The following is a 23,948-nucleotide window of genomic DNA, read 5'->3' as shown; positions in this document are numbered from 1 at the left end:
TACAACCGATAAAAAAAAAAAAAGGAACATGCAAAATTTTCATTTCCTTAGTAAGCCATTAACTATTTTTTCTGAGGCCCTCCAAGTACCTACAAATCCAATATGTGGCCCTGCAAAGGGTTTGAGTTTGAGACCACTGGCCTATAGGAAGAGGAGATGCAAATGTTAAAAGCCTTAGCCAATAGGGAGAGGAGGAGATAATGGATGCTGCGGATGGGCCATTTGGCCTTTATCTGCCATCATCTTACTATGTTTCTATAACCATAAAGTTCTATGACATCACAATGCAGGTGTAAAGAGCCTTAGCCTATAGCAGTGGTCTGAAACTCGCAGCCCGCCAGGTCCTATTTTGAGGCCCTCGGTATGTTTATCATAATCACAAAAGTAAAATAACAGTTTTTTAAGCTATAAATTACATTATTATTAAGACATCCAAAAGGAGAGATTTATGAACTATAAAGAGTTTTACCTCATGCAAAATTTTCACTATTTTTTTCTGAGGCCCTCCAAGTACCTACAAATCCAAAATGTGGCCCTGCAAAGGTTTGAGTTTGAGACCACTGGTTTAAATGATCAATATTCTCAATGGGTGACTAGTGGGGCTCTTCAAGGGTCTGTGCTGGGACTGCTACTTTTTCACATTTTTATCAATGATCTAGAGATGGCAATAACTAGTGAGATAAATAAATTTGCAGATGACACAAAGTTGTTAAATCACAAGAGGATTGTGAAAAATTGCAAGAGGACCTTATGAGACTGGAAGAGTGGGTTTCAAAAATGGCGGATGGCGTTTAATGTGAGCAAGTACAAAGCGATGCATGTGGGAAAGAGGAACCTGAGCTATAGCTATGTGATGCTGGGTTCCGTGTTTAGGAGTTACTGCCCAGGAAAAGGATCTAGGTATCATTGTTGAGGATACGTTGATACCCTCAGCTCATTGTGCAGCGGCTGCTAAGAAAGCAAATAGAATGTTAGGAATTATCAGGAAAGGAATGGAAAACAAAGATGAAAATGTTACAATACCCTTGTATCACTCTATGGTACGGCCGTGCCTTAAATACTGTATGCAGTTCTGGTCACCGTATCTCCAAAAAAAAAAAAAATAAAATAAAAGATATAGCAGAATTAGAAAAGGTACAGAGAAGTCCGACAAAAATGATAAAGGAGATGGGACAACTTCCCTATGAGGAAAGGCTAAAGCGGCTAGGGTTCTTCAGGTTGGAGAAGAGACGGCTCAGGGGTTATTGAGAAAGACATGGGGGAAGCCACCGCTTGCCCTGGATCGATAGCATGGAATGTTGCTGCTCCTTGGGTTTTGGCCAGATTTTAGGGACCTGGATTGGCCACTGTGAGAATAGGCTACTGGGCTTGATGGACCATTGGTCTGACCCAGTAAGGCTATTCTTATGTTCTTATATAACAGAGGACTATAAAATAATGAGTGGAGTGGAAATGGCAGATGTGATTCGCTTGTTCACTCTTTCCAATAATAGAAGGACTAGGGGGCAAGCGATGAAGCTACTAAGTAGTCGATTTAAAACAAACGGAGAAAATATTTCTTCACACAACGTGTAATTAAAACTCTAGAATTTGTTGCCAGAAAATGTAGTGAAATCAGTTAGCTTAGCGGGGTTTTAAAAAGTTTTGGATAATTTCCTAAAAGAGAAGTCCATAGGCCATTATTGAGATGGCCTGGGGAAATCCACTGCCTATTCCTAGAATAAGCAACATAAAATCTGTTTTGCTACTTGGGATCTAACTAGGTCAGGGGTGTCAAACTCAGGCCCACAGGGTAATTAAATTTGGCCCTCTGTTCCTTCCCTCCCGGTCTCACCTTCAAAGCAGCCTGCAGAGGGTTACCGGTCGGCTGTAGCGAACCTAGCAGACTGCTGTTGGCCTCTGCAGCACATTCCCTCTGCCGCGGTCCCATGCATCAGAGGAGAAGTCCAACAGAAACGAGACTTTAGCCTATAGAAGGATCCAGCAAGTACTGTGCTGGTAAATGTTTAACAATGGGCTCAAACATACACACACACACAAAAAAACCCCAATGACACAAATAAACCCCAACAAAATAAAAAAAAATTACCCCCTCAAAAAAACAAACAAAAAAAAACAACCCCCAAACCCTGTACATAGCTGGGTTTGGCCACTGTGGAAACAGGATTCTGTGCTAGGTGGACCATTGGTCTGACCCAGTATGGCTATTCTTATATTCTAACATAGTAACATTGTAGATGACGTCAGATAAAGACCCAAATGGTCCATCCAACTTGATTCAATTTAATTTTTTTTCTTCTTCTTAGCTATTTCTGGGCAAGAATCCAAAGCTCTGCTCAGTACTGTTCTTAGGTTCCAAATATTGATATCTCCATCATAGCTCACTCCAGCCCATCTACACCCTCCCAGCCATTGAAACCCTCCCCAGCCCATCCTTAACCAAACGGCCATGTACTGACACAGACCGTGCAATTCTGCCTGGTACTAGCCTTAGTGCTTCCATATTTACTATCTTCTGATTCTAAATTCTTTGTGTTCATCCCACACTTTCAGAACTTCGTCACCGTTTTCCTCTCCACCACCTCTTTCGGGAGCATATTCCAGGCATCCACCACCCTCTCCATAAGGAAGAATTTCCTTACATTGCTCTTGAGTCTCCCACCCCTCAGCCTCAAATTATGCCCTCTGGTTTTACCATTTTCCTTTCTCTGGAAAAGATTTGGTTCTACGTTAATACCTTTCAAGTACTTAAACGTCTGAATCATATCTCCCCTGTCCCTCCTTTCCTGTAGGGTTTACATATTCAGGGCTTCCAGTCTCTCCTCATAGGTCTTTTGGCGCAAACTTCCTATCATTTTCGTCGCTCTCCTCTGGACCGTTTCAAGTCTTCTTACGTCCTTTGCCAGATACGGTCTCCAAAACTGAACACAATACTCCAAGTGGGGCCTCCAACGACCTGTACAGGGGCATCAACACCTTCTTTCTTCTACTGGTCATGCCTCTCTTTATACAGCCCAATGGCTGGGAGGGTGTAGAAGAAAAAAAAAAAATTAAATTGAATCAAGTTGGGTAGACTGGATGGACCATTTGGGTCTTTATCTGACATCATCTACAATGTTACTATGTTAGAATATAAGAATAGCCATACTGGTAGCAGCCACCGCCTTGTTGCACTGTTTTTTTGCCTTTAGATCTTTGGACACTATCACACCAAGGTCCCTCTTCCCCTCCGTGCATATCAGCCTCTCCCCTCCCAGCATATATGGTTCCTTCTGATAATTAATCCCCAAATGCATTACTCTGCATTTCTTTGTATTGAATTTTAGTTGCCAGATATTAGACCATTCCTCTAACTTTTGAAGATCCTTTTTCATGTTTTCCACTCCCTCCACAGTGTCTGCTCTGTTACAAATCTTAAAAAAGGCAAACCTTACCTTCTATCACTTTAGCAATGTCACTCACAAATATATTGGACAGGATCAGCCCCAGCACCGAACCCTGAGGGACTCCACTACTCGCCTTTCCTTCCTCCGAGCGACTTCCATTAACCACCACCCTCTGGCATCTGTCCGACAGCCAGTTTCTAACCCAGTTCACCACTTTGGGTCCTAACTTCAGCCCTTCAAGTTTGTTCAAGAGCCTCCTATCAGGAACTGTGTCAAAGGTTTTGCTGAAATCTAAGTTTGGTATTAAAGCAAGTTAAACAATGTAGTCTCCGTCAAGGGCTATACACTTAGGCCCGGATTTGGTAGCTTTGGGAAAGCTACTCTCCCTGCGTCAGGCCAGGAGATCACGCCATTGAAAGGTGCCAAATAAATAAATATAACACGGTTGCTATCTTATTTCCACACAGAAGAGGGTGAGGAAAATGCCAGCAACTTATTTACCACTTCAGCCTTCACTGCAATACATAAGCTTCAGTAGTGGTGTTACAATACATGAGTACAGATTAGGTGTTTCTGCGATGGTTATCCATACTTGGGCTTCTGAGGCGTTCTACCAATTGGTTTTGGTGAGGTGCATCTGCATATCCCATGAGTGTTTATGTGGTTCCTACACTTGCTAAGTGTATGGTTCTGCAGTGAATGGCCCAGGCTAGGGCCGACAGGAATCAGCCACTCCCACATCTGCTGAACATTCCTAAAAAGTGCTTTGCGATTCTTACATCTCAAACATTTGGTTTGTAAGAATCACATGCAGCTTTTTAAAAGAAAGCCATACCCACCATGATCTCTTCTGCCTTGAAAAGTAAACACACGTGGCAAGACTTGCCCTATGCCAGGGGTAGGCAATTCCGGTCCTCGAGAGCCGGAGCCAGGTCAGGTTTTCAGGATATCCACAATAAATATGCATGAGATAGATTTGCATCTCAAGGAGGCAGTGCATGCAAATCCATCTCATACATATTCATTGTGGAGATCTTGAAAACCTGACCTGGCTCCGGCTCTCGAGGACCGGAATTGCCTACCCCTGCCCTATGCTAATTATTATATTCCAAGGAGTCATTTCTCAAGTTCAAGATGCTCCTTGCACTTTCCTATGAAAGCAGCCAGTTTAAAGAGCCTGGAAAGTTCTCCTTCATGCACAGCCATGATGGAGATATAAATAAGATGGTACAGCAGTGGTTCCCAAACCTGTCCTGGGGGGAGCCAGTCAGGCTTTCAGGATATCCACCATGAATATTCATAAGACCAATTGCTGAACTAAAGGAAGCACTGCAGATGATTCATGTAAGACACCCTGCCAGAGGCTGTTAACTAGAGAATGTCATGGGGACAAAGATTGTCCCCCGTCCCAGCAAACTCAGTCTGACCCCGTCCGCACAAGCCTCAAAACAAACAGGTATGATTATATATTTAAAATAATTTTATTAAAAGTATAAAAAGAAACAATATTCTGTACAACTGTCATTTTATAAAATAAACAAAAATACAGAACAAAGATCAATAAAACCTGTGTCTCCCCTCTTATAAATACCCCCTCCACTAGAGGGGAAACTGAACAAGTCAAATTACTACAGAATGCTAGTAATTTGTTTTCACAAAACAGGAAGTTACATCAGAAGGAGGGACTCCAGCAGAGGAAAGGCCCCAGAGCAGGCCTATAAGGATCGTTGGCAGCAGCTTTGAGCTTCTAAGACTCTATAAGGTATGGATAGGACAACAGATGCCAGATCCTTGGTAAATCGGGGGGGGGGGTTAACTTGGGAGCAAGGCTTTTTACCATTCATGGTAAACGCCCCCAATATTTTTTTTGTACTCCAGGTCCCCGTGTCATAGGGTTACCACTTACCAGACATCGGGAGAACCTGGACATGTCTGGGTGCCCAGATGGACTTTCCAAACCCAGCAAGTTTGTCTGGGTTTTGGAAAATCCCATCACGTCTGGAAGGTCTCCGAACATGCACGGACGATGTCACATGCGTCCGCGTATGCTCAGAGGCCTTCCAGACCCAGCAGGAAAGAAGAGATAAGGCTTGGGGGAGGTTGGAAGCGGAATGGGGTTAGGGCCATGTGTCTGGAATTTTACCTTTTTAAAATATGGTAACCCTACCATGTTCTTCTCTATTAAGAACTTTCCAAAGTGACTGAGGGCCTGTGCCATGGACACTGAGCATTCACAGTGACTACAAAGTTCTGATATATTGTAAAATCATACAATGTTTTAGCTTGAACATTTTTAACATGCAAAAATTGCTACGTACATACACCTGTACTAAATAGTATATTTTACTATTCGGCCGAATATCACATATGAATAATGAACATTGAGTTTTAACATGAACAATAAAAGAAGTCACATAAAATCAGAGATCAAGAGTTTATTTCAATAGGATTTAGCACCATAGAGCCCTGAATGATTCGTATTTGGGGCACTATTCAAAGCCGAATCAAATACAAATAATATTCAGTATATCCTTTCTAGGCAGTAATGGTAAAATGTAAGTTTGTTTTAATAATAATATGTCCGATGACTAAATAAGTTCATAAAACTGCTAATTGAAATGCAAAGCAATTAATGAGAAAAAGGCAAAAAACAAAAGGAAAACCCAGGGGTTGTAACCCCCCCTCATTATACTGGAAACGTAACTTTTTCCCTGGTTTTTAGGGAACAAATGAAGTTTTCAGTATAATGTGGGGGGTTACATTCCCCCAAAACCCCACAACGCCGTCACGATCTGTATTCAGTAAAGTGGGGGGGTTCTCCCCCCCCTCACACTCTCTGTCAGAGCCCCTTAACACACTGTTTTTCTTCGGCGCGGGCTTCCGCCTTTCGCTCAGTTGTCTGGGCGCGCCTTTGTCGGCGTGCGCTTTTGACCCACCAACTGTAGGAAGATGCTTTTTTATTTTTTTTCTGCCTCACCCTGTAGTTAGTCCGCTAACTGGTCAACTCCCAGCTCTGCCTTAGTTTCACACCCCTCCCCCAAGACCTGGCCCAGCACTACCCAGGAGTGCCAAGGTCTGACTGGCTATTCAGTGGCATTAACCCAGACAGGACCCGGGTATGCAGCCAGTTAGCTAGGTAGAAGCCATGCCAACCTAGATTAACTTTTCGCTGAATATTAACCCCTGTGGTTTTCTGTAATGTTCCGTCTCATTTTAAACAGGGTCTGTGGTATCTTTATCAATGCACATTTAAGGTCCAGATTTCATCTCACAGCGAAGGGGAAAGCAGATCTGCAACAACCATCAAATATTTACTTATTTATTCAATTTTCTATACCAGTCTCCCAGGAGAGCTCAGAACGGTTTACATGAGATTATTCGGTACTCAAGCATTTTCCCTGTCTTTCCTGGTGGGCTCACAATCTAGCTATTGTACCTGGGGTAATGGGGGGATTAAGCGACTTGCCCAGGGTCACAAGGAACAGCGTGGGTTTGAACCCACAAGCTCATGGTGCTAACGCTGTAGCTTTAACCACTGCACCACACTCTCCCCTATAATATAAAAGCAGCATTAAACACATCAGACTGTTAAAGAGATGAGTGGAAGGGAATAACTTCTGTCTAATTAGGAACCCAGGTACTCCGAAAGTGTGGATAAAAATGTATTGCTCCTTCAATTCCAATTTATTTTTATAACCTCCAACTGCAATTATGTATGCCGTGATGAAGTAAAAACATAAAATACTGTTCCAATCTCATACTGGAAGTATAATGCATCACACTAATAAAGTTAATTCTGCAACTACCAAACATGACTCCAGTAAAAAAAGGCCTAATAAAAATCAATAAATATTAGAAGTGTCTAAACAGACAAGATTACCTGTTCAATTATTTTAGTAATGATCAATAATTAATTGCCTTCTGAGCAGTTCATAAACATGTGTACACCAAAGCATTACAGCGTGGGCCGCAACATGGCAAATGAGGTTCAACGTGGATAAGTGTAAGGTGATGCATGTCAGTAACAAAAATCTTATACACGAATGCAGGATGTCCGGTGCGGTACTTGGAGAGACCCCCCCCCCCCAGGAAAGAGACTTGGGAGTACTGGTCGACAAGTTGATGAAACCGTTTGCGGAATGTGCGGTGGCGGCAAAAAGGGCTAACAGAATGCTAGGAATGATTAAGAAGGGGATCTCGAACAGATTGGAGGTGGTTATCCTGCCGCTGTACCGGGCCACGGTACGCCCTCACCTGGAATACTGCGTCCAGCACTGGTCGCCGTACATGAAGAAGGACACAGTACTACTCAAAAGGGTCCAGAGAAGAGCGACTAAAATGGTTAAGGGGCTGGAGGAGTTGCCGTAAAGTGAGAGATTAGAGAAACTGGGCCTCTTCTCCCTTGAAAAGAGGAGACTGAGAGGGGACATGATTGAAACATTCAAGATACTGAAGGGAATAGACTTAACAGATAAAAACAGGTTGTTCACCCTCTCCAAGGTAGGGAGAACGAGAGGGCACTCTCTAAAGTTAAAAGGGGATACAAACGTAAGGAAGTTCTTCTTCACCCAGAGAGTGGTGGAAAACTCGAACTCTCTTCCGGAGGCTGTTATAGAGGAAAACACCCTCCAGGGATTCAAGACAAAGTTAGACAAGTTCTTGCTGAACTGGAACGTACGCAGGTAGAGCTGGTCTCAGGGCACTGGTCTTTGACCTAGGGGCCACCGCAGGAGTGGACTGCGGGGCACGCAGGACCATTGGTCTGACCCAGCAGCGGCAAATCTTACGTTCGTATCCAAGCAAAAATATTCATAAAGAGTATGCTCTTCCCAGACCACAGGACATGCTCTGTCATTTGTGAAGTTAAGAGCAAGAAAGCTCCACAATAGGAATCGAGTAGTTAGAACATGAAGAAAATGGTTGATCAACAATTTGGATACTGAGGAGGGCGACTAAGCTGATAAAAGGTATGGAAAATTTTCCGTACGCTGACAGGTTAAAAATGCTGGGGCTGTTCTCCCTGGAGAAGAGGAGACTTAGAGGGGACATGATAGAAACCTTCAAAATCCTTAAGGGCATAGAGAGAGTAAATAAAGCAATGTTACTTACCGTAACAGTTGTTATCCAGGGACAGCAGGCAGCTATTCTCACTAGTGGGTGATGTCATCAGACAGAGCCCCGGTACGGACGTCTCACAAGCACGTGTTGCTTGTAGAAACTTAAAGTTTCTAGATGCCCGCACCGCGCATGCGCCGGTGCCTTCCTACCCGGAGATCCGGGCGTGTCTCCTCAGTTCAGGTAGCTAGCCTGAGAAGCCAACCCAGGGGAGGTGGGTGGGACGTGAGAATAGCTGCCTGCTGTCCCTGGATAACAACTGTTACGGTAAGTAACATTGCTTTATCCCAGGACAAGCAGGCAGGTATTCTCACTAGTGGGTGACCTCCAAGCTAACCTCAGTGGGATGGAGGGGGAGTTGGCGACTTAAGAGAATAAATTTTTCAATACTGTTTGGCCAAACTGTCCATCCCGTCTGGAGAGGGTATCCAGACAATAATGTGAGGTGAATGTGTGAACCGAGGACCAGGTGGCAGCCTTGCAAATTTCCTCGATTGGTGTTGATCTGAGGAATGCTACTGAGGCTGCCATTGCTCTGACCTTATGGGCTGTGACCTTACAAGGAAGTGATAATCCAGCCTGGGCATAGCAGAAAGAGATACAAGCCGCCATCCAATTAGAGATGGTGCGCTTCGATATGGGTCTTCCCAACTTATTAGGATCGAAGGAGACAAAAAGTTGAGGAGTGGATCTGTGTGGCTTGGTGCGATCCAGGTAGAAAGCCAAGGCACGTTTGCAGTCTAGAGTGTGAAGGGCCGATTCTCCGTGGTGAGAATGAGGCTTAGGGAAGAATACTGGAAGTACAATGGATTGGTTGAGATGAAATTCGGAGACCACCTTAGGCAGGAATTTCGGGTGAGTGCGGAGGACCACCTTGTCATGGTGGAATACTGTGAATGGTGGGTCCGCCATCAATGCCTGGAGTTCGCTGACTCTGCGAGCGGACGTAAGGGCTACAAGGAAAAGCACTTTCCAGGTGAGATACTTCAGAGGGGCCCTGTTGAGTGGTTCAAACGGGGGCTTCATGAGGTGGGAAAGGACTACATTGAGGTCCCAAACCACTGGGGGTGGTTTGAGAGGAGGGTTAACATGGAAGAGTCCTTTCATAAATCTGGCGACCACCGGATGGGCCGAGAGGGGTTTCCCTTGTAGGGGCTGGTGGAACGCCGCAATAGCGCTCAGATGGACTCGTATGGACGTGGACTTGAGCCCAGATTGAGATAGGTGTAGGAGATAGTCCAGCACGGAGGATAAGGAAGCTCGCTGAGGTTCCTTTGACTTAGAAACACACCATGAGGAGAATCTGGTCCATTTCTGGGAGTAGCATTGTCGAGTGGCGGGCTTCCTGGAAGCTTCCAAGACCTCCCTCACTTCTTGTGAGAATTGGTGAGGGGTTACGTTGAGAGGAACCAAGCTGTCAGGTGGAGAGACTGCAGGTTGGGATGAAGTAGTGATCCTTGATGTTGAGTAAGTAGTGAAGGAAACACTGGAAGTGGTACTGGTTCCCTGCTGCTGAGTTGAAGTAGGAGGGAGAACCAAGGTTGTCTGGGCCACCGAGGAGCTATTAGAATCATGGTGGCCCGTTCGAGTTTCAGCTTGACCAGAGTCTTCTGGATCAGCGGGAATGGTGGGAACGCATATAGAAATCGTTTCCCCCAGTTCAGTAGAAAAGCATCTGCCTCGAGGCGATGAGGAGTGTAAATCCTGGAGCAAAACTGAGGCAGTTTGGCGTTGTGGGGAGCCGCAAAGAGGTCTATCTGAGGCGTCCCCCATTGCGTGAAGATTTGGTGAAGGGGGCTGGAATGGAGAGTCCATTCGTGCGGTTGTAGCAGACGGCTTAGTTTGTCTGCTAAGACGTTGTTCTCCCCTTGGATGTATACTGCTCTGAGTAGGGTGTTGTGGCGCACCGCCCAGTCCCAGACTCGTAGAGCTTCCTGGCAAAGGAGGGCCGAGCCCGTGCCTCCTTGCTTGTTGATATAATACATGGCGGCCTGATTGTCTGTGCGAATGAGGATTACCATGTCGTGGAGTAGGTGTTGGAAGGCTTGGAGCGCATTGAAGATGGCTCTGAGTTCCAGTAGATTGATTTGGTGTAGTCTCTCCGCATTGGTCCAGAATCCTTGGGTGCGGAGACCCTCCAGATGGGCCCCCCATGCGTAATTCGACGAATCGGTCGTGAGGACTTTCTGATGGGGGGGAGAGTGCATCAGCAAACCTCTGGATAGATTCGAAGAGGTCATCCACCAAAGTAGAGACTGCCGAAGAGCAGGTGTGACTAAGATGCGTTTGGATAGTGGATCGGATGTCTGATTCCAGTGTGATGCCAGGGTCCACTGGGGGATCCTGAGGTGGAGTCTGGCAAAGGGTGTCACATGTACTGTGGAGGCCATATGGCCCAGGAGCACCATCAGTTGTCTCGCCGGTAGGGTTTGGCGAGTCGACACCGACTGGCAGAGATGAAGAAGAGACTCCATGCGTTGCCGAGGTAGGAATGCTCGGAGTCGGGTGGTGTCCAGGACCGCTCCGATGAAGGGGAGGGACTGGGTGGGTTGTAGATGAGACTTGGAGAAGTTGATCTCGAAGCCCAAATTCTGGAGGAAGTAGGTTGTAGCCACGGCCGCCGAAGTGACCTCTGGGGCTGACGGGGCCTTGATGAGCCAGTCGTCGAGGTATGGGAATACCTGTAGACCCCTGTCCCGGAGTGCTGCGGCCACTACCACCAGACACTTTGTGAAGACTCTGGGGGACGAAGATAGGCCGAATGGTAGCACTCGATACTGTAGGTGCAGATTTCCCACCCGAAATCTGAGGAACTTTCGGGAGGCCGGGTGAATGGGGATGTGAGTGTAGGCCTCCTTGAGATCCAGGGAGCATAACCAGTCGTTCTGCTCGAGGAGGGGGTATAGAGAAGCCAAAGTCAGCATGCGAAACTTCTCTTTGACCAGGAACTTGTTGAGGGCCCGAAGGTCTAAAATGGGTCGCAGGTCGCCCGTTTTCTTCGGGACGAGGAAGTACCGGGAGTAAAACCCTCGGTTCAATTGGTCTGACGGGACCGGCTCGACAGCCCGAAGCTGGAGTAAGGTTTGGACTTCCTGAAGAAGAAGGGCGGTCTGCGTCGAGCTTGAAGGATACTCTCTTGGGGGATGGTCCGGAGGGACCCGGTGGAATTGAAGAGAGTATCCTTCTCTTATGATGGTGAGGACCCATAGGTCCGTAGTTATGGCCTCCCATCGATGGTAGAAAAGATGGAGGCGGCCCCCTATGGGAGAGGCCGAGGTTATGCTCCCGGGGGGGGCGTCAAAAGGGCTGGGGGGCCTTAGGTACGGCCGGTGGCTGAGGTTTTTGTTGAGACTTCTGGGGAGGTTGTCTCTTCGCAGGCTGCCTCGCAGCAGGCGTTTGTCTGGGCATGTAACGCCGCTGGTAAATCAGGGGTGGCCTGGGAGGTCGAGACTGTTGAGGCTTGGGTTTGGGCCGCAGGATGGACTGAAAGGATTTTTCATGATCCGACAGCTTCTTGGTAACAGTTTCGATAGATTCATCGAACAGGTCAGCTCCAGCACATGGTACGTTGGCGAGTCTGTCCTGAAGGTTGGGGTCCATATCGATGGTACGGAGCCATGCCAGGCGACGCATCGCTACCGCGCTTGCGGCGGCGCGTGCCGAGAGTTCGAATGCATCGAAGGAGGATTGCATCAGCTGGAGGCGTAATTGGGAGAGGGAGGCTACCACTTCCTCGAACTCGAATCGAGCTTGGTTGTCTATGAACGGAGTGAACTTGCGGAGCACCGGCAAGAAGAACTCCAAATAGGAAGAGAAAAAGAAGTTGTAGTTTAGCACCCGTGACGCCATCATGGAGTTTTGGTAGAATTTTCTACCAAATTTGTCCATCGTTCTCCCCTCTCGGCCCGGCGGTACAGAGGCGTAGACCTGGGAGGGATGAGAGCGTTTTAGGGAGGACTCGACCAGCAGGGATTGGTGGGAGAGTTGGGGGCCCTCGAACCCTTTATGGTGCACGATGCGGTATCGAGCATCGAGTTTGCTAGGGATCGCCGGTATGGAATACGGCGTTTCGAAGCACTGCATGAAGGTCTGGTCCAGTAATTTATGCAGGGGGAGCCGAAGCGACTCCGTTGGGGGGTTAGGTAAATGCATGGTGTCCAGATACTCTTTGGAGTATCGGGAGCCCGTGTCAAGGGTCACATCCAGATCATCCGCCATTTGTCGGAGGAATGATGAGAAGGACAATTGTTCCGCCAGCGTCGGTCTGTGGGACGGGCTGGCGGAGGAGGAGGCCTCCAGGTCCGTGGACATCGGGGAGTGACAAGGAGAATCGGGCACCGGTGTCTCCTCGTACTCTGGGCCCCTCGGAGGGGACGCCTCTGATGAGGAGTATCCCCTACGTTGCAGTTTTTTCTGCGGTGACACCTCCGAATAGCGTGAGGAGTGCCAGGATGAGTGTCTCGATCGGTGCCCGTCTCGGTGGCGGGACGGGGATCGGGATCGTCTGTGCATCGCATGGTCTCCCGAGGTCCCCAATTGGATAGGGCTGGAAGCAGTGGATCGCCACTGGGTTTGCGATGCGGGTTCCTGCGATGCTACCCAAGTCTGGTAAGGAGTACGGAGGAACTCTTCCTGACTATGCCCAGGGCTTCGAGTATCGATCGAAGGTCTGGTCCCATGTTGGCGCGGAGGCGTAATGGGTTCTAATGGCGGCATGTCGGTAAGCGAGGCTTGCCGCGTGGGTATCGCCGCCCTCCCTCGTTCGTCCTCGTCGGTTGTCGAGGTCGAACGGTGTGGGGGAGGGGGAGGGGGCGGACCGCCCCTTTGGACCGGTACCGGGAGGTCACCCTGTATGGCAGCGATGAGCCCGGGTCCGATGGTCTGCATGAGCTCAACGAATTGAGCTTCCAGCACGGACCGTAGCGAAGCCGATAGGGAGGGATCCGCACCGAAAGGGGGTCCTCCTGCACGGGCATCGCGCTCCTTCGAGGTCGAGTGCTTCTGCTTAGTAGCTTTCGGCACTTTGATGACCATTGGTGGCACTGTGGAAGGAAGAGGTACCTGAACCGAGGAGACCGGGGCAGGCACCGACGTCGAGCTCGTGGATGGTGTCGGGGCGAGCGATGCCGGTTTCGCCGCACTCGATGCAGGAGGAGTCGATGCCGGTTTCGCCCGCACCGGGGAGGTATCAGATGAAGTGGAGGCTGAGGGATCCTTAGCTGCGTCCATCTTGAACATCGATTCCCACAATAGGCAACGTCGCTTGAATGAGCGTGCCGTAAGGGTAGAGCAAGGCCCGCACGATTTCGGGATGTGGTCAGGGCCCAAACACTGCAAACAGCGCCAGTGAGGGTCCGTGAGTGAAATCGCGCGTTGGCACTTGCTGCACTTTTTAAAACCGGTGATTGGCCGGGACATAGGCCGGAAAATCTCTGCCGCGAGGTCGAAGCCCGTGGGCCTGAGCCACGTGGCCGGCCCGTTCGACCCGCCGGAGGAAATAATCTTCTCCTTTTTTTTTTTTTTTTTTTGAAAAAGAAAAGAACTGTTAAAGTAATTAAAAGAAACGAAAACGAAAACGCGGACAAGGAAGGCAAATTTAACTGAATTCAGCTAGCGCATGAAGAAGTTGAACTTCTCAGCTCCGCGGAAAAGAAAGAACTGAGGAGACACGCCCGGATCTCCAGGTAGGAAGGCACCGGCGCATGCGCGGTGCGGGCATCTAGAAACTTTAAGTTTCTACAAGCAACACGTGCTTGTGAGACGTCCGTACCGGGGCTCTGTCTGATGACATCACCCACTAGTGAGAATACCTGCCTGCTTGTCCTGGGATAAGGACAGATTCTTCAAATTGAGAGGAGCCACAAGCACTAGGGGTCACTCGGAGAAATTGAAAGGGGACAGGTTTAGAACAAATGCTAGAAAATCCTTTTTTACGCAGAGGGTGGTGGACACATGGAACGCGCTTCCGGAGGAAGTGATAGGCCAGAACTCTGTACAGGGATTCAAGAAGGGTTTGGATAGGTTCCTGGAGGATAAAGGGATAGAGGGGTACAGATAGAACTTGAGGTAGGTTATAGAAGTGGTCAGAAACCACTTCACAGGTCGCAGACCTGATGGGCCGCCGCAGGAACGGACCGCTGAGCGAGATGGACCTCGGTCCGACCCGGTGGAGGCAACTTCTTATGTTCTTATGTTAAGCAATGCAACTCCAGCCAAGATCTTTATAATGTTCAGTACGGCAGCGTTTCTTAACCTAATGCCCTGTTAATTACTCCGTCTGTGACTTGGGTTCCCCAGGGTAGCCGTTTCAGAGCATACAGCTTACAAAAAAAAGGGGGGGGGGGAGGGTTAACAAGAAAGGGAGAGATGAGTCCAGGATACAATCCCTTCTTCGCTGGCAGATAATGAGAAAACCTGTATTCAAATACAATTTTTAAAGGCGGGGCAGAAAATCTGCTGTGAAAAGTTGGGCACATTTTAACTCTTTCAGGACCAAGGGACATATTTGTCCCATAACTTTAAAATCCTATAAATTTTGATTGGGATAGTCTACAGTTCTAAATTTGATATGTACGGATTCCATATGATACTGCCTTTATGTAAACAAACTGGTTCCGACATTCATTCATTAGCGTCGTTGCCAGATTGATGAGAAGATTCACTTGCCACACTGTCCATAAGCCAGAAGTGTGATTTAAAAAAAAAATAATAATGATATTTCACAAAAAAAATCAATTTTTTGGCATCTGCAAGCCCTTTTTACCATAAAAATGTCGTCAAAACCACAAATTGGCCTACGATCCTTATGGTCCTGAAAGGGTTAAAGTATTCCACTTCCGTTTTCAATCCATTACCTAACGATGTGTCATTCCATTTAGAAGTGTATCCCATAAGATGCTGAGCGCAATCGCATTGTACAGTCCACCCAATAAATCAAATTTTATACTTAGAATCTCAATTATCTTACGCAAAAAATCATTCAATATTCCAAGTGTTCTATATAATTCATATAGAGATATCAACTCTAGAATTTTTTTTCAATTTATCTTCAGGATCTTGGCGACACCACTCACTATCCCCCCTCTTCTACAAAGTCGCGCTAGCGGCTGCCACGCGGTAACGGGCTTCGGGGCTGTTGCCGCACGGCTTTGTAAAAGAGGGCGTATGTTTCACAGCAGCATAGCTTTATGTGCTCTATCGTCACTGATCCACAATATCTTTTTGTGCCAAATTAGCGCCTTAAATATTTCGTGCTTGTAAAAAATCAATCATTTAAATATTTTGCATGCTTAGAATAAAGCATCTTATCTTTTGAAATGTTCTTGTCTGCGGTCTGAGGAGGGTAAATCCGACATGTTTCGCTAAAAAGTGCTCTCTCAAGGATCCTCCCTAGAAAGATAAAAGAATCTACCATTCTAACAGTTGATATCTCTATATGAATTATATAGAATACTTGGAATATTGAATGATTTTTGCAGAACACTATCACATAGCATTCAAGACTCTTCCACTGCCAACATGTGCAGAAAGGATCCCCTGAACTAAGGGAGCCAAACACCAAGTTCTTGCATAGGATACGCAAACATTGAAACTGTTGTTCTTGGTATCCAGGCACTCCCTGCTTAAGATGAATGAATGACTCCTTTAACAGTATGTGAATTTCAAAACTCGGGATCACAGGAGCCTCGATTACTGTGTCCATTTTAACACTTATTAGTACCGCTAAACCACGCAAGTACTGAATGTGTTGATGCTGGTTTTAAATCTCTAAAGGATCACCCCAGGAAATATTAACAGCCAGCCTAGATTCAGGATCTAAATGTTTCTTAATTCATTCACTCCAGAGCTGAACATGTGCCGATGTGGTTTGTGCACAATCACCAAGACCAACCTGGACTCCACAAATAAATTTAGAAACCCACTTACATAAATAAAGCCGATTATGCAGCGAGTGCGACACAGAAGATCAGTGCCATGGCCGGTGAGTTACAAGCAGGTCATGGGAGGGTGTGACATGGGCCAGGTGCCAGGGAGGGGAAGAGTAAATGACTCCCTGCCCACAGATGACAGGGAAAACATCCCTTCCAGTCCTTATCAGTACAGGAGGGCCTGAAAAGGATCCCTGACAGGATGCAAACCCACAACAAAAGTTGAGCTAGAAAAGTAAAAAGAGCCGGTGCCAATTTGGCTTGTAGAGTACTGCAGCGATTAAGTCAAAGTGCTTTGGACCTGAAAATACCACTGAAAATTCACTTAGCCACAATGCACTGTGCTACCCTCAACAAGACACTAAATCCCCATTTAAAACACAAGGGATCCATTCATCAAACTCCCAAGGGGTCTAAAGCATTTTGATGACTGGATCCTTTAGCTTGAAAAGTTCTTTGGCAGAAGGAACATTACAATCATCTGCACACCAGCGATAATATAAAACAAATTCTATTAGATCCACTATTGCAAAGCTGCACATACTTTCAAACCCAAGTGGCATTCCCATTCTCACGCTTTAGTTATCTAGAGCAGTATTTTTCAACCTTTTTACACCTATGGACCAGCAGAAATAAAAGAATTATTCTGTGGACCGGCATCGGTCCGTGGACCGGCAGTTGAAGAACACTGGGCTAAGTCGTGGGCCAGACCCCGCCCATCTCTATCCAATCTCCACCCCAGACCCCGCTCCCATAATAGTACTAATTGCACCTTGCACGTCCCGTGCCTCATCTGGAAGCCTTCCCTCTGACACTGCAATGTCAGAGAGAAGGCTTCTGGTTCAGGCGCAGGACGCCCGTAGGAACCACTGCCCGTGGCTTTGTGCACTGAATCAGTTAGTAAGAGGGAGCTGGCTCGAAGATAACGCCACATCGATCGCACCGTGGACCAGCGGTTGAAGAATACTGTTTTGGGCCTGATGCATGTGCTGGCCCTGTGGACCAGCAGGAAATTTCTGTGGACCGGCACTGGCCATGGACCAGTGGTTGAAGAACACTGATCTAGAGCAGTGTTTCTCCAACTCGGTTCAAGAGTGCCACCCCCCTTGCCAGTTAGGTTTTCAGGATATCCACATTGAGTATGCATGAATGGAGTTAGTGTATGCAAATTAATGTGGATATCCTGAAAACCTAACTGGCAAGGGGGGTGGCACTCCTGAACCGACTTGGGGAAACTCTGCATTCTATAGACCAAATACTTTTCCATTTCATCAGTCTTTAAATTCTTTGAACTAAGGGGTGGGTGGGAGAAAATGGTTGGTTATGCATATTTGTAACTTATTATATGATATATACATTTACTTATTAACTTATTATATGATATATATTTGTGTATTGCACTTTTAAAGTTTAGAAAATCAATAAAGAATTTTTTTAAAAAATTATTTGAACTATTTCTCAACAGTTTTTTGAAATCCTCAGACTAGCCCAGTTCCGAAACTTTCCTAGGGTCACCTTAGAAGGGAGGGGGGGGGGGGTCTGATGCACCAAGTCCACTCTGTCTATAAGAAAAAAAATGCTCGGCCCATCAAGTGACCATGGAGAGGGCTCTAATTAGTCCACAGAGCCTTATGTAGCATCAAAGCAAAATGAACCAGCTGGTACTTTCTGGCCAACATATTTGCTTTCATAGCCCAGGAATGGCACATGATTTCTTATTAAAATAATAATTATTACAACGAAAAGCAAAATTGAAGGGGACACCCTTCAATACTTGGAACTATTACACAAGGCACTGAAAGAAACATTTGCAGGCAAACTTTGCAAGCAAATTCTCTTTTCCCAGCTGCTGCCAGGCTTCCCAGCTCCACAGCACACTTGCTCTGAACAGGAGATTTCCAGCAGCCAGGCAGTGAAAAGGGCGAGTCAAACCGCGGGCAACCCCCCCTCTCCCCCTTCCCCCGTATAACGCGCTTCTGCAGAGATTCCATAGTTACACCACCGAATTGAGAACAATAATTAACTGCAATTAAACCACAAACCCGAGAGCGAAAGTCAGCGGAGCAGGGAACCAAGCCAAGAGCTCAGCAGTGCGGGTCTCTCTTTCGCAGGCACATTTACAGAGGGAGGTGGGGGGGGGGAGGGGGAAGGAGTCAACACTGACCCCGAAGCCCGCTCTCCGGGCCCACCCCGGGCAGGGGGGCTGATCGCTTCTCGGGACAGCTCTAAACGTTTTCAGGGAAGTGGGGAAACGAGGATGGTCCCTAACTTTCCCTCCTCGAAACTGCACTGAAACTTCCGCACCTGCGCTGTCCCCCCCCCTTACAGGAGCCCAGGGATGGGGGGAGAAGGATCAGAAGCATGCATGCAGATTATTTTTTTTTTTTTTTTAATAGAGGTGCATTTTAACCCCCTGCTCCCCGCACTAAGCGAGCCGCGGAGCTGGTGCAGGGGCCGGACGCCCCTTCCTTCCCTCCCTCCCCCCCGGCGAAATCGCTCCCGGCCCCGCGGGGATACCCCGCTTCACTCACCCGGGTGTAGAGCTCGCAGGCGGACATATCCGTACTGGGGTGGGGGGGGGAGGAGAGCTCGGCTCCTGCGGGCTCCGATCACGCTGTTTCCCGGCGCTGAGCTCTGGCCATGTCCCGGCAGCCGAGCGCTTCCTTCTGTCTCCGCTCCCTGCCCAGGTATGGAGGGCAGAAGGGGGCGGGGAGAGCAGGTGACACGGCGGAGGGAGGGACGCGGGGAGGAGGCGCAGGTGTTGCAGCTCTCTGACGGGGCTCTTTCCCTTCCCTCATCCGCTCTATGGTTCCCTTTTAGGTTCCTCTTTTCCCCTATATGCACTCTCACCTTCACTCTTTTCCCTGTCCTCTCATTTTCTCCGGATCCCTCCTTTTTTATTTTGACACACTCTACCCATCTCCCTATCTGTCCCTGTGCTGCTTGGGTCTAATTCTTTGGATCCCTGGGCCAGTGCAAGGATAGGTGCCAGGGAGCCACCTTCAGCTTTATCCCACCCAATGAACTGTCAAAGTCCTTCTCTCTTTTCTTCCCCTCCTACCTGGTCTCAAGTTTCAAGTTTATTAATATTTTGATATACCGACCAATACAAGTATCCGGTCGGTTTGCAATAACAAAAAGTAAAAAATTATTTAAAAAAAAAAATAAAAAAATTTAAGTCATCTATAACAAAAAAAAAAAAAAGTCTAAATAAAAATAGGGGGATTGAGATCAAAACAAAGACTTGATAACAATGGGTATGGGACAAAAGGAAAGAAAGGGGAAGGGAAAGTCTGCCCCATGAATTCTAACCGAGCATTTTCGGGACAAATTTAACCATTTAGGACGGGGTGTCCAACCTTTTGGCTTCCCTGGGCCGCATTGGCCGAAAAAAATGTTCTGGGGCCGCACAAACACACAAACGCTGCAGCAAAACAGAGGAGGGATCCAGCAAGACGGTAAACACCCGGGGGGCAGCAAAGGAAAACACTGCATCGCCCTCGACCGGAGCCGCACAAAATACTTCACGGGGCCGCAGGTTGGACACCATAATATAAATGCAGTTTTAAATTCCCCCAAGCATACGCAGGCTAATTTATTTAGTTGGCCTTAGCTCACCTCTTTTCAATCGTAACTTCTAAGCTCTATGTCCTGCAAAGGGCAAAAGACAGGTGAGGTTTTCGACAATTGCAGTGTGTTAGATCATTTTATTGTCACATACTGCCAGTGGGGGGTGCTGTGCAGCTTAGAAGGGAGGGTAAGGCATCTTGATAGGTAACTTGAATACTGTCAGCAATGCTCAAGAGTCTTAGATATAATCACTTATCATTCCATCATGATTGGCTGCATATATGGTTGGCATGATGGTAACGTCACAACCAGCATTTAAGCATGGGTGACTGGGGCCTGCACAGAGTAACATAGCATAAAGACCTTAACAGTCCATCCAATCTGCCCATTAGTTATTCTCATTAAAAATACATGATTAAATTAACTGGTCTCTTCTTTGATATTTCTGGGTCATAGACTGTAAAGTCCACCTGCCACTGTCCTAGGTTCCAAATGCTGAAGTTGCCATCTAATCAAGCCTTTGTGACATCACTGCTGAGGTTGGCTCTTAGGCATTGGTGGAATGAGGCATTATGACATCACAATCTCAGCTCTGGAATGTTGCTGCTCTTTGGGTTTCTGCCAGGTAACATAGTAAATGACGGCAGATAACGACCTGAACAGTCCATCCAGTCTGCCCATTCGTTATTCTCATTAAAAATACATGATTAAATTAACTTGTCTCATCTTTGATATTTCTGGGCCATAGACTAAAGTCCACCTGGTATTGTCCTAGGTTCCAGCTGCTGAAGTTGCCATCTAAGCTCAGTCCAGCCTATCCATCCATCCCGTTGTTTGCAGGATATCTACTGTAAAGTCTGGCCAGTAACATCCTCATTTTCCAAATTAGTGGGGATCCCATTTATGTCTTCCCCAGTCCATCCTACACCGAATCACCATATATGGGACACAAACTGTACAAGTCTGTCCGATAATGGCCTTAGTTCTGGGTGACCAGAGAATTGGATAGAGGATGTGCGCTAGATGTGGTATATTTAGATTTTAGCAAAGCCTTTGACAGTGTTCCACAAAGACATCTAATAAATAAACTGAGTGCCCTTGGGATGGTTCCCAAAGTGACGGGCTGGGTCAGGAACTGGTTGAGTGGACGGCGACAGAGGGTAGTGATCAATGGAGATCGCTCTGAGGAAATGGATGTTACCAGTGGTGTGCCTCAAGGTTCCTTTCATGGGCCTGTTCTTTTTTAACATTTTTATAAATGATATTGCTGAAGGGTTGTCGGGTAAGATTTGCCTCTTTGCAGATGATATCAAAATCTGCAATAGAGTAGACACGCTGGATGGTGTGACTAATATGAAGAAAGACCTGGTGAAGCTTGAAGAATGGTCTGAAATTTGGCAGCTAAAATTTAATGCTAAGAAATGCAAGGTCATGTACTTGGGCTGCAAAAGCCCGAGGGAACGGTACAGTTCAGAACATAAGAATTGCCACTGCTGGGTCAGACCAGTAGTCCATCATGTCCAGCAGCCCGCTCACGCAGCGGCCTTTAGGTCAAAGACCAGTGCCCTATTAGTCTAGCCTTACTTGCATATGGTCTGCTCCAGTAGGAACTTAACCAACCTTGTCTTGAATCCCTGTTACCCTATAACCGCCTCCAGAAGAGCATTCCAGGTTTAGGGGGTGAAGAACTTATGTCAGGGGTGTCCAATGTCGGTCCTCGAGGGCCGCAGTCCAGTCGGGTTTTCAGGATTTCCCCAATGAATATACATGAGGTCTATTTGCATGCACTGCTTTCATTGTATGCTAATAGATCTCATGCATATTCACTGGGGAAATCCTGGAAACCCGACTGGACTGACTTATGTGCATGACGGAAGTGCAGAACTTGGGTGTGATTGTAAGTGATGATCTTAAGGTGGCCAAAGAGGTTGAAAAGGTGATGGTGAAAGCTAGAAGGATGCTAGGTTGCATAGGGAGAGGTATGGCCAGTAAGAAAAAGGAGGTATTGATGCCTCTGTATAAGACTCTAGTGCAGGGGTAGGGAACTCCAGTCAGGTTTTCAGGATTTCCCCAATGAATATGCATTGAAAGCAGTGCATGCAAATATATCTCATGCATATTCATTGGGGATATTCTTGAAAACCCGACTGGAATACGGCTCTCGAGGACCGGAGTTCCCTACCCCTGCTCTAGTGAGTCCTCATTTAGAATATTGTGTACAATTCTGGAGGCCACACCTTCAAAAAGAGGAAGGCTACTAAAATGGTGTGTGGTCTTTGTGATAAGGCATATGGGGACAGACTTAAAAGATCTCAATCTGGATACCTTGGAGGAAAGGCGGGAGAGGGGAGATATGATAGAGTTGTTTAAATACCTATGTAATATAAATGCCTATGTAATATAAATACCTATGTAATATAAATGCCTATGTAATATAAATACCTATGTAATATAAATGTGCATAGGATGACGTTAAGAGGTGATAGGCTCCGGAGTAATCTGAGGAAATACTTTTTTACAGAAAGGGTGATAGATGCTTGGAACAGTTTCCCGGAAGAGGTGGTAGGGACAGAGACTGTGCCTGAATTCAAGAGGGCTTGGGATAGGCATGTGGGGTCTCTTGGAGAGAGAAAGAGATAATGGTTACTGTGGATGGGCAGACTAGTCACTTAATCCCCCATTGCCCCAGGTACATTAGATAGAGTGTGAGCCTGCCGGGACGGATAGGGAAAAAATGCTTGAGTACCTGAATGTAAACCACTAGACTATATATAAGTGGTATATAAATGCTTAAATAAATAATAATTTATACCATTTGTTTTCTAATTAGAGATCTATATTTATCCCATGCTTTTTTGAATTCCACCACCATTTTCCTCTCCACCACCACCCTCAAGGGGATCAGGCATCCCCCACCCTCACCGTGAAAAAGAATTTCCTAACATTACTCCTAAGTTTTCCTCCCTGCAACCTCTAGTTGTGCCCTCTAGTTTTACAATTTTCTCTTCTCTGGAAAAGATTTAGTTCTATATTAATATCTTTCAAGTATTTAAATGTCTGTATCATATCTCCCCTATCTTCTAGAGCAGTGGTTCCCAACCCTGTCCTGGAGGAACACCAGGCCAATTGGGTTTTCAGGCTAGCCCTAATGAATATGCATGAAGCAAATTTGCATGCCTATCACTTCCATCATATGCAAATCTCTCTCATGCATATTCATTAGGGCTAGCCTGAAAACCCGATTGGCCTGGTGTTCCTCCAGGACAGGGTTGGGAATCACTGTTCTAGAGTATACATGTTTAGGTCTTCCAGTCTCTTCTAGTACTTCTTTTGGTTCAAACCCCTGGCCTTTTTCGTTGCTTTCCTCCAGATTGCTTAAAGTCTTTATATATCCTTTGCCAGATACAGCCTCCAAAACCAAACACAATACTCCCAAGTGTGGCCTCAGCAATGATCTATACAGGTGCAACCACACAGGTGTGGTTCTGGCCACCGTGATGGGCAGTCTGGATGGACCTTGAGAGTCTTTTACTGCCATCATTTACTGTGTTACTTTTGCCTCAGGCCCGCCCAGCAGCCAAACTTAGGAATCAGGCCTGCCCAGCAACCATGTCCCACCTGCTGAAGAATTCTGGCGCCACCCCAAGTCAGTCAGCAGGAGAAGCAGTCTGAGCTCTCATGCATGCTCAGTTCATTAAGAAGAACTGAGCATGCTCATGAGGCTGCTGCTGATTGCCATGCTTTAGCACAGTGTATCTCAAACTGTGTGCCATAGCACAGTGGTATACCCCATGGAGATTCTGGGTGTGCCACGAGAGAATCTAGAATTTTACTTTAATTTTTCAAAATTTCCTTCATACGGGTATACACTAGACTACTCAAGAGTCTGTCAGTGCTATGAGCGTCTGCAAGCTTAAGGATGCAACCGCCCAAACAAGCATCATTCTTT

General features: G+C 46.8%; 1 protein-coding gene across 2 annotated transcripts in view; it reads right to left on the bottom strand.

Annotated features, from left to right (window-relative positions):
- Positions 1 to 19,146, bottom strand: part of MYO5B (myosin VB) — a 690,137-nt gene extending 670,991 nt beyond the window's left edge. For both annotated transcript variants that reach the window (XM_033934618.1, XM_033934625.1), the window contains exon 1: positions 18,961 to 19,146. In XM_033934618.1, the coding sequence (XP_033790509.1) occupies positions 18,961 to 18,987 (27 nt within the window). In that variant the 5' untranslated portion in view covers positions 18,988 to 19,146. The remainder of the gene's footprint in view (positions 1 to 18,960) is intronic.
- Between the last annotated feature and the right edge of the window lie 4,802 nt (positions 19,147 to 23,948).

The sequence above is a fragment of the Geotrypetes seraphini genome, chromosome 1 (genome assembly GCF_902459505.1).
Source record: "Geotrypetes seraphini chromosome 1, aGeoSer1.1, whole genome shotgun sequence".
NCBI classification, from domain to species: Eukaryota; Metazoa; Chordata; class Amphibia; order Gymnophiona; family Dermophiidae; genus Geotrypetes; species Geotrypetes seraphini.
This window is presented reverse-complemented; position numbering and strand designations above follow the sequence as displayed.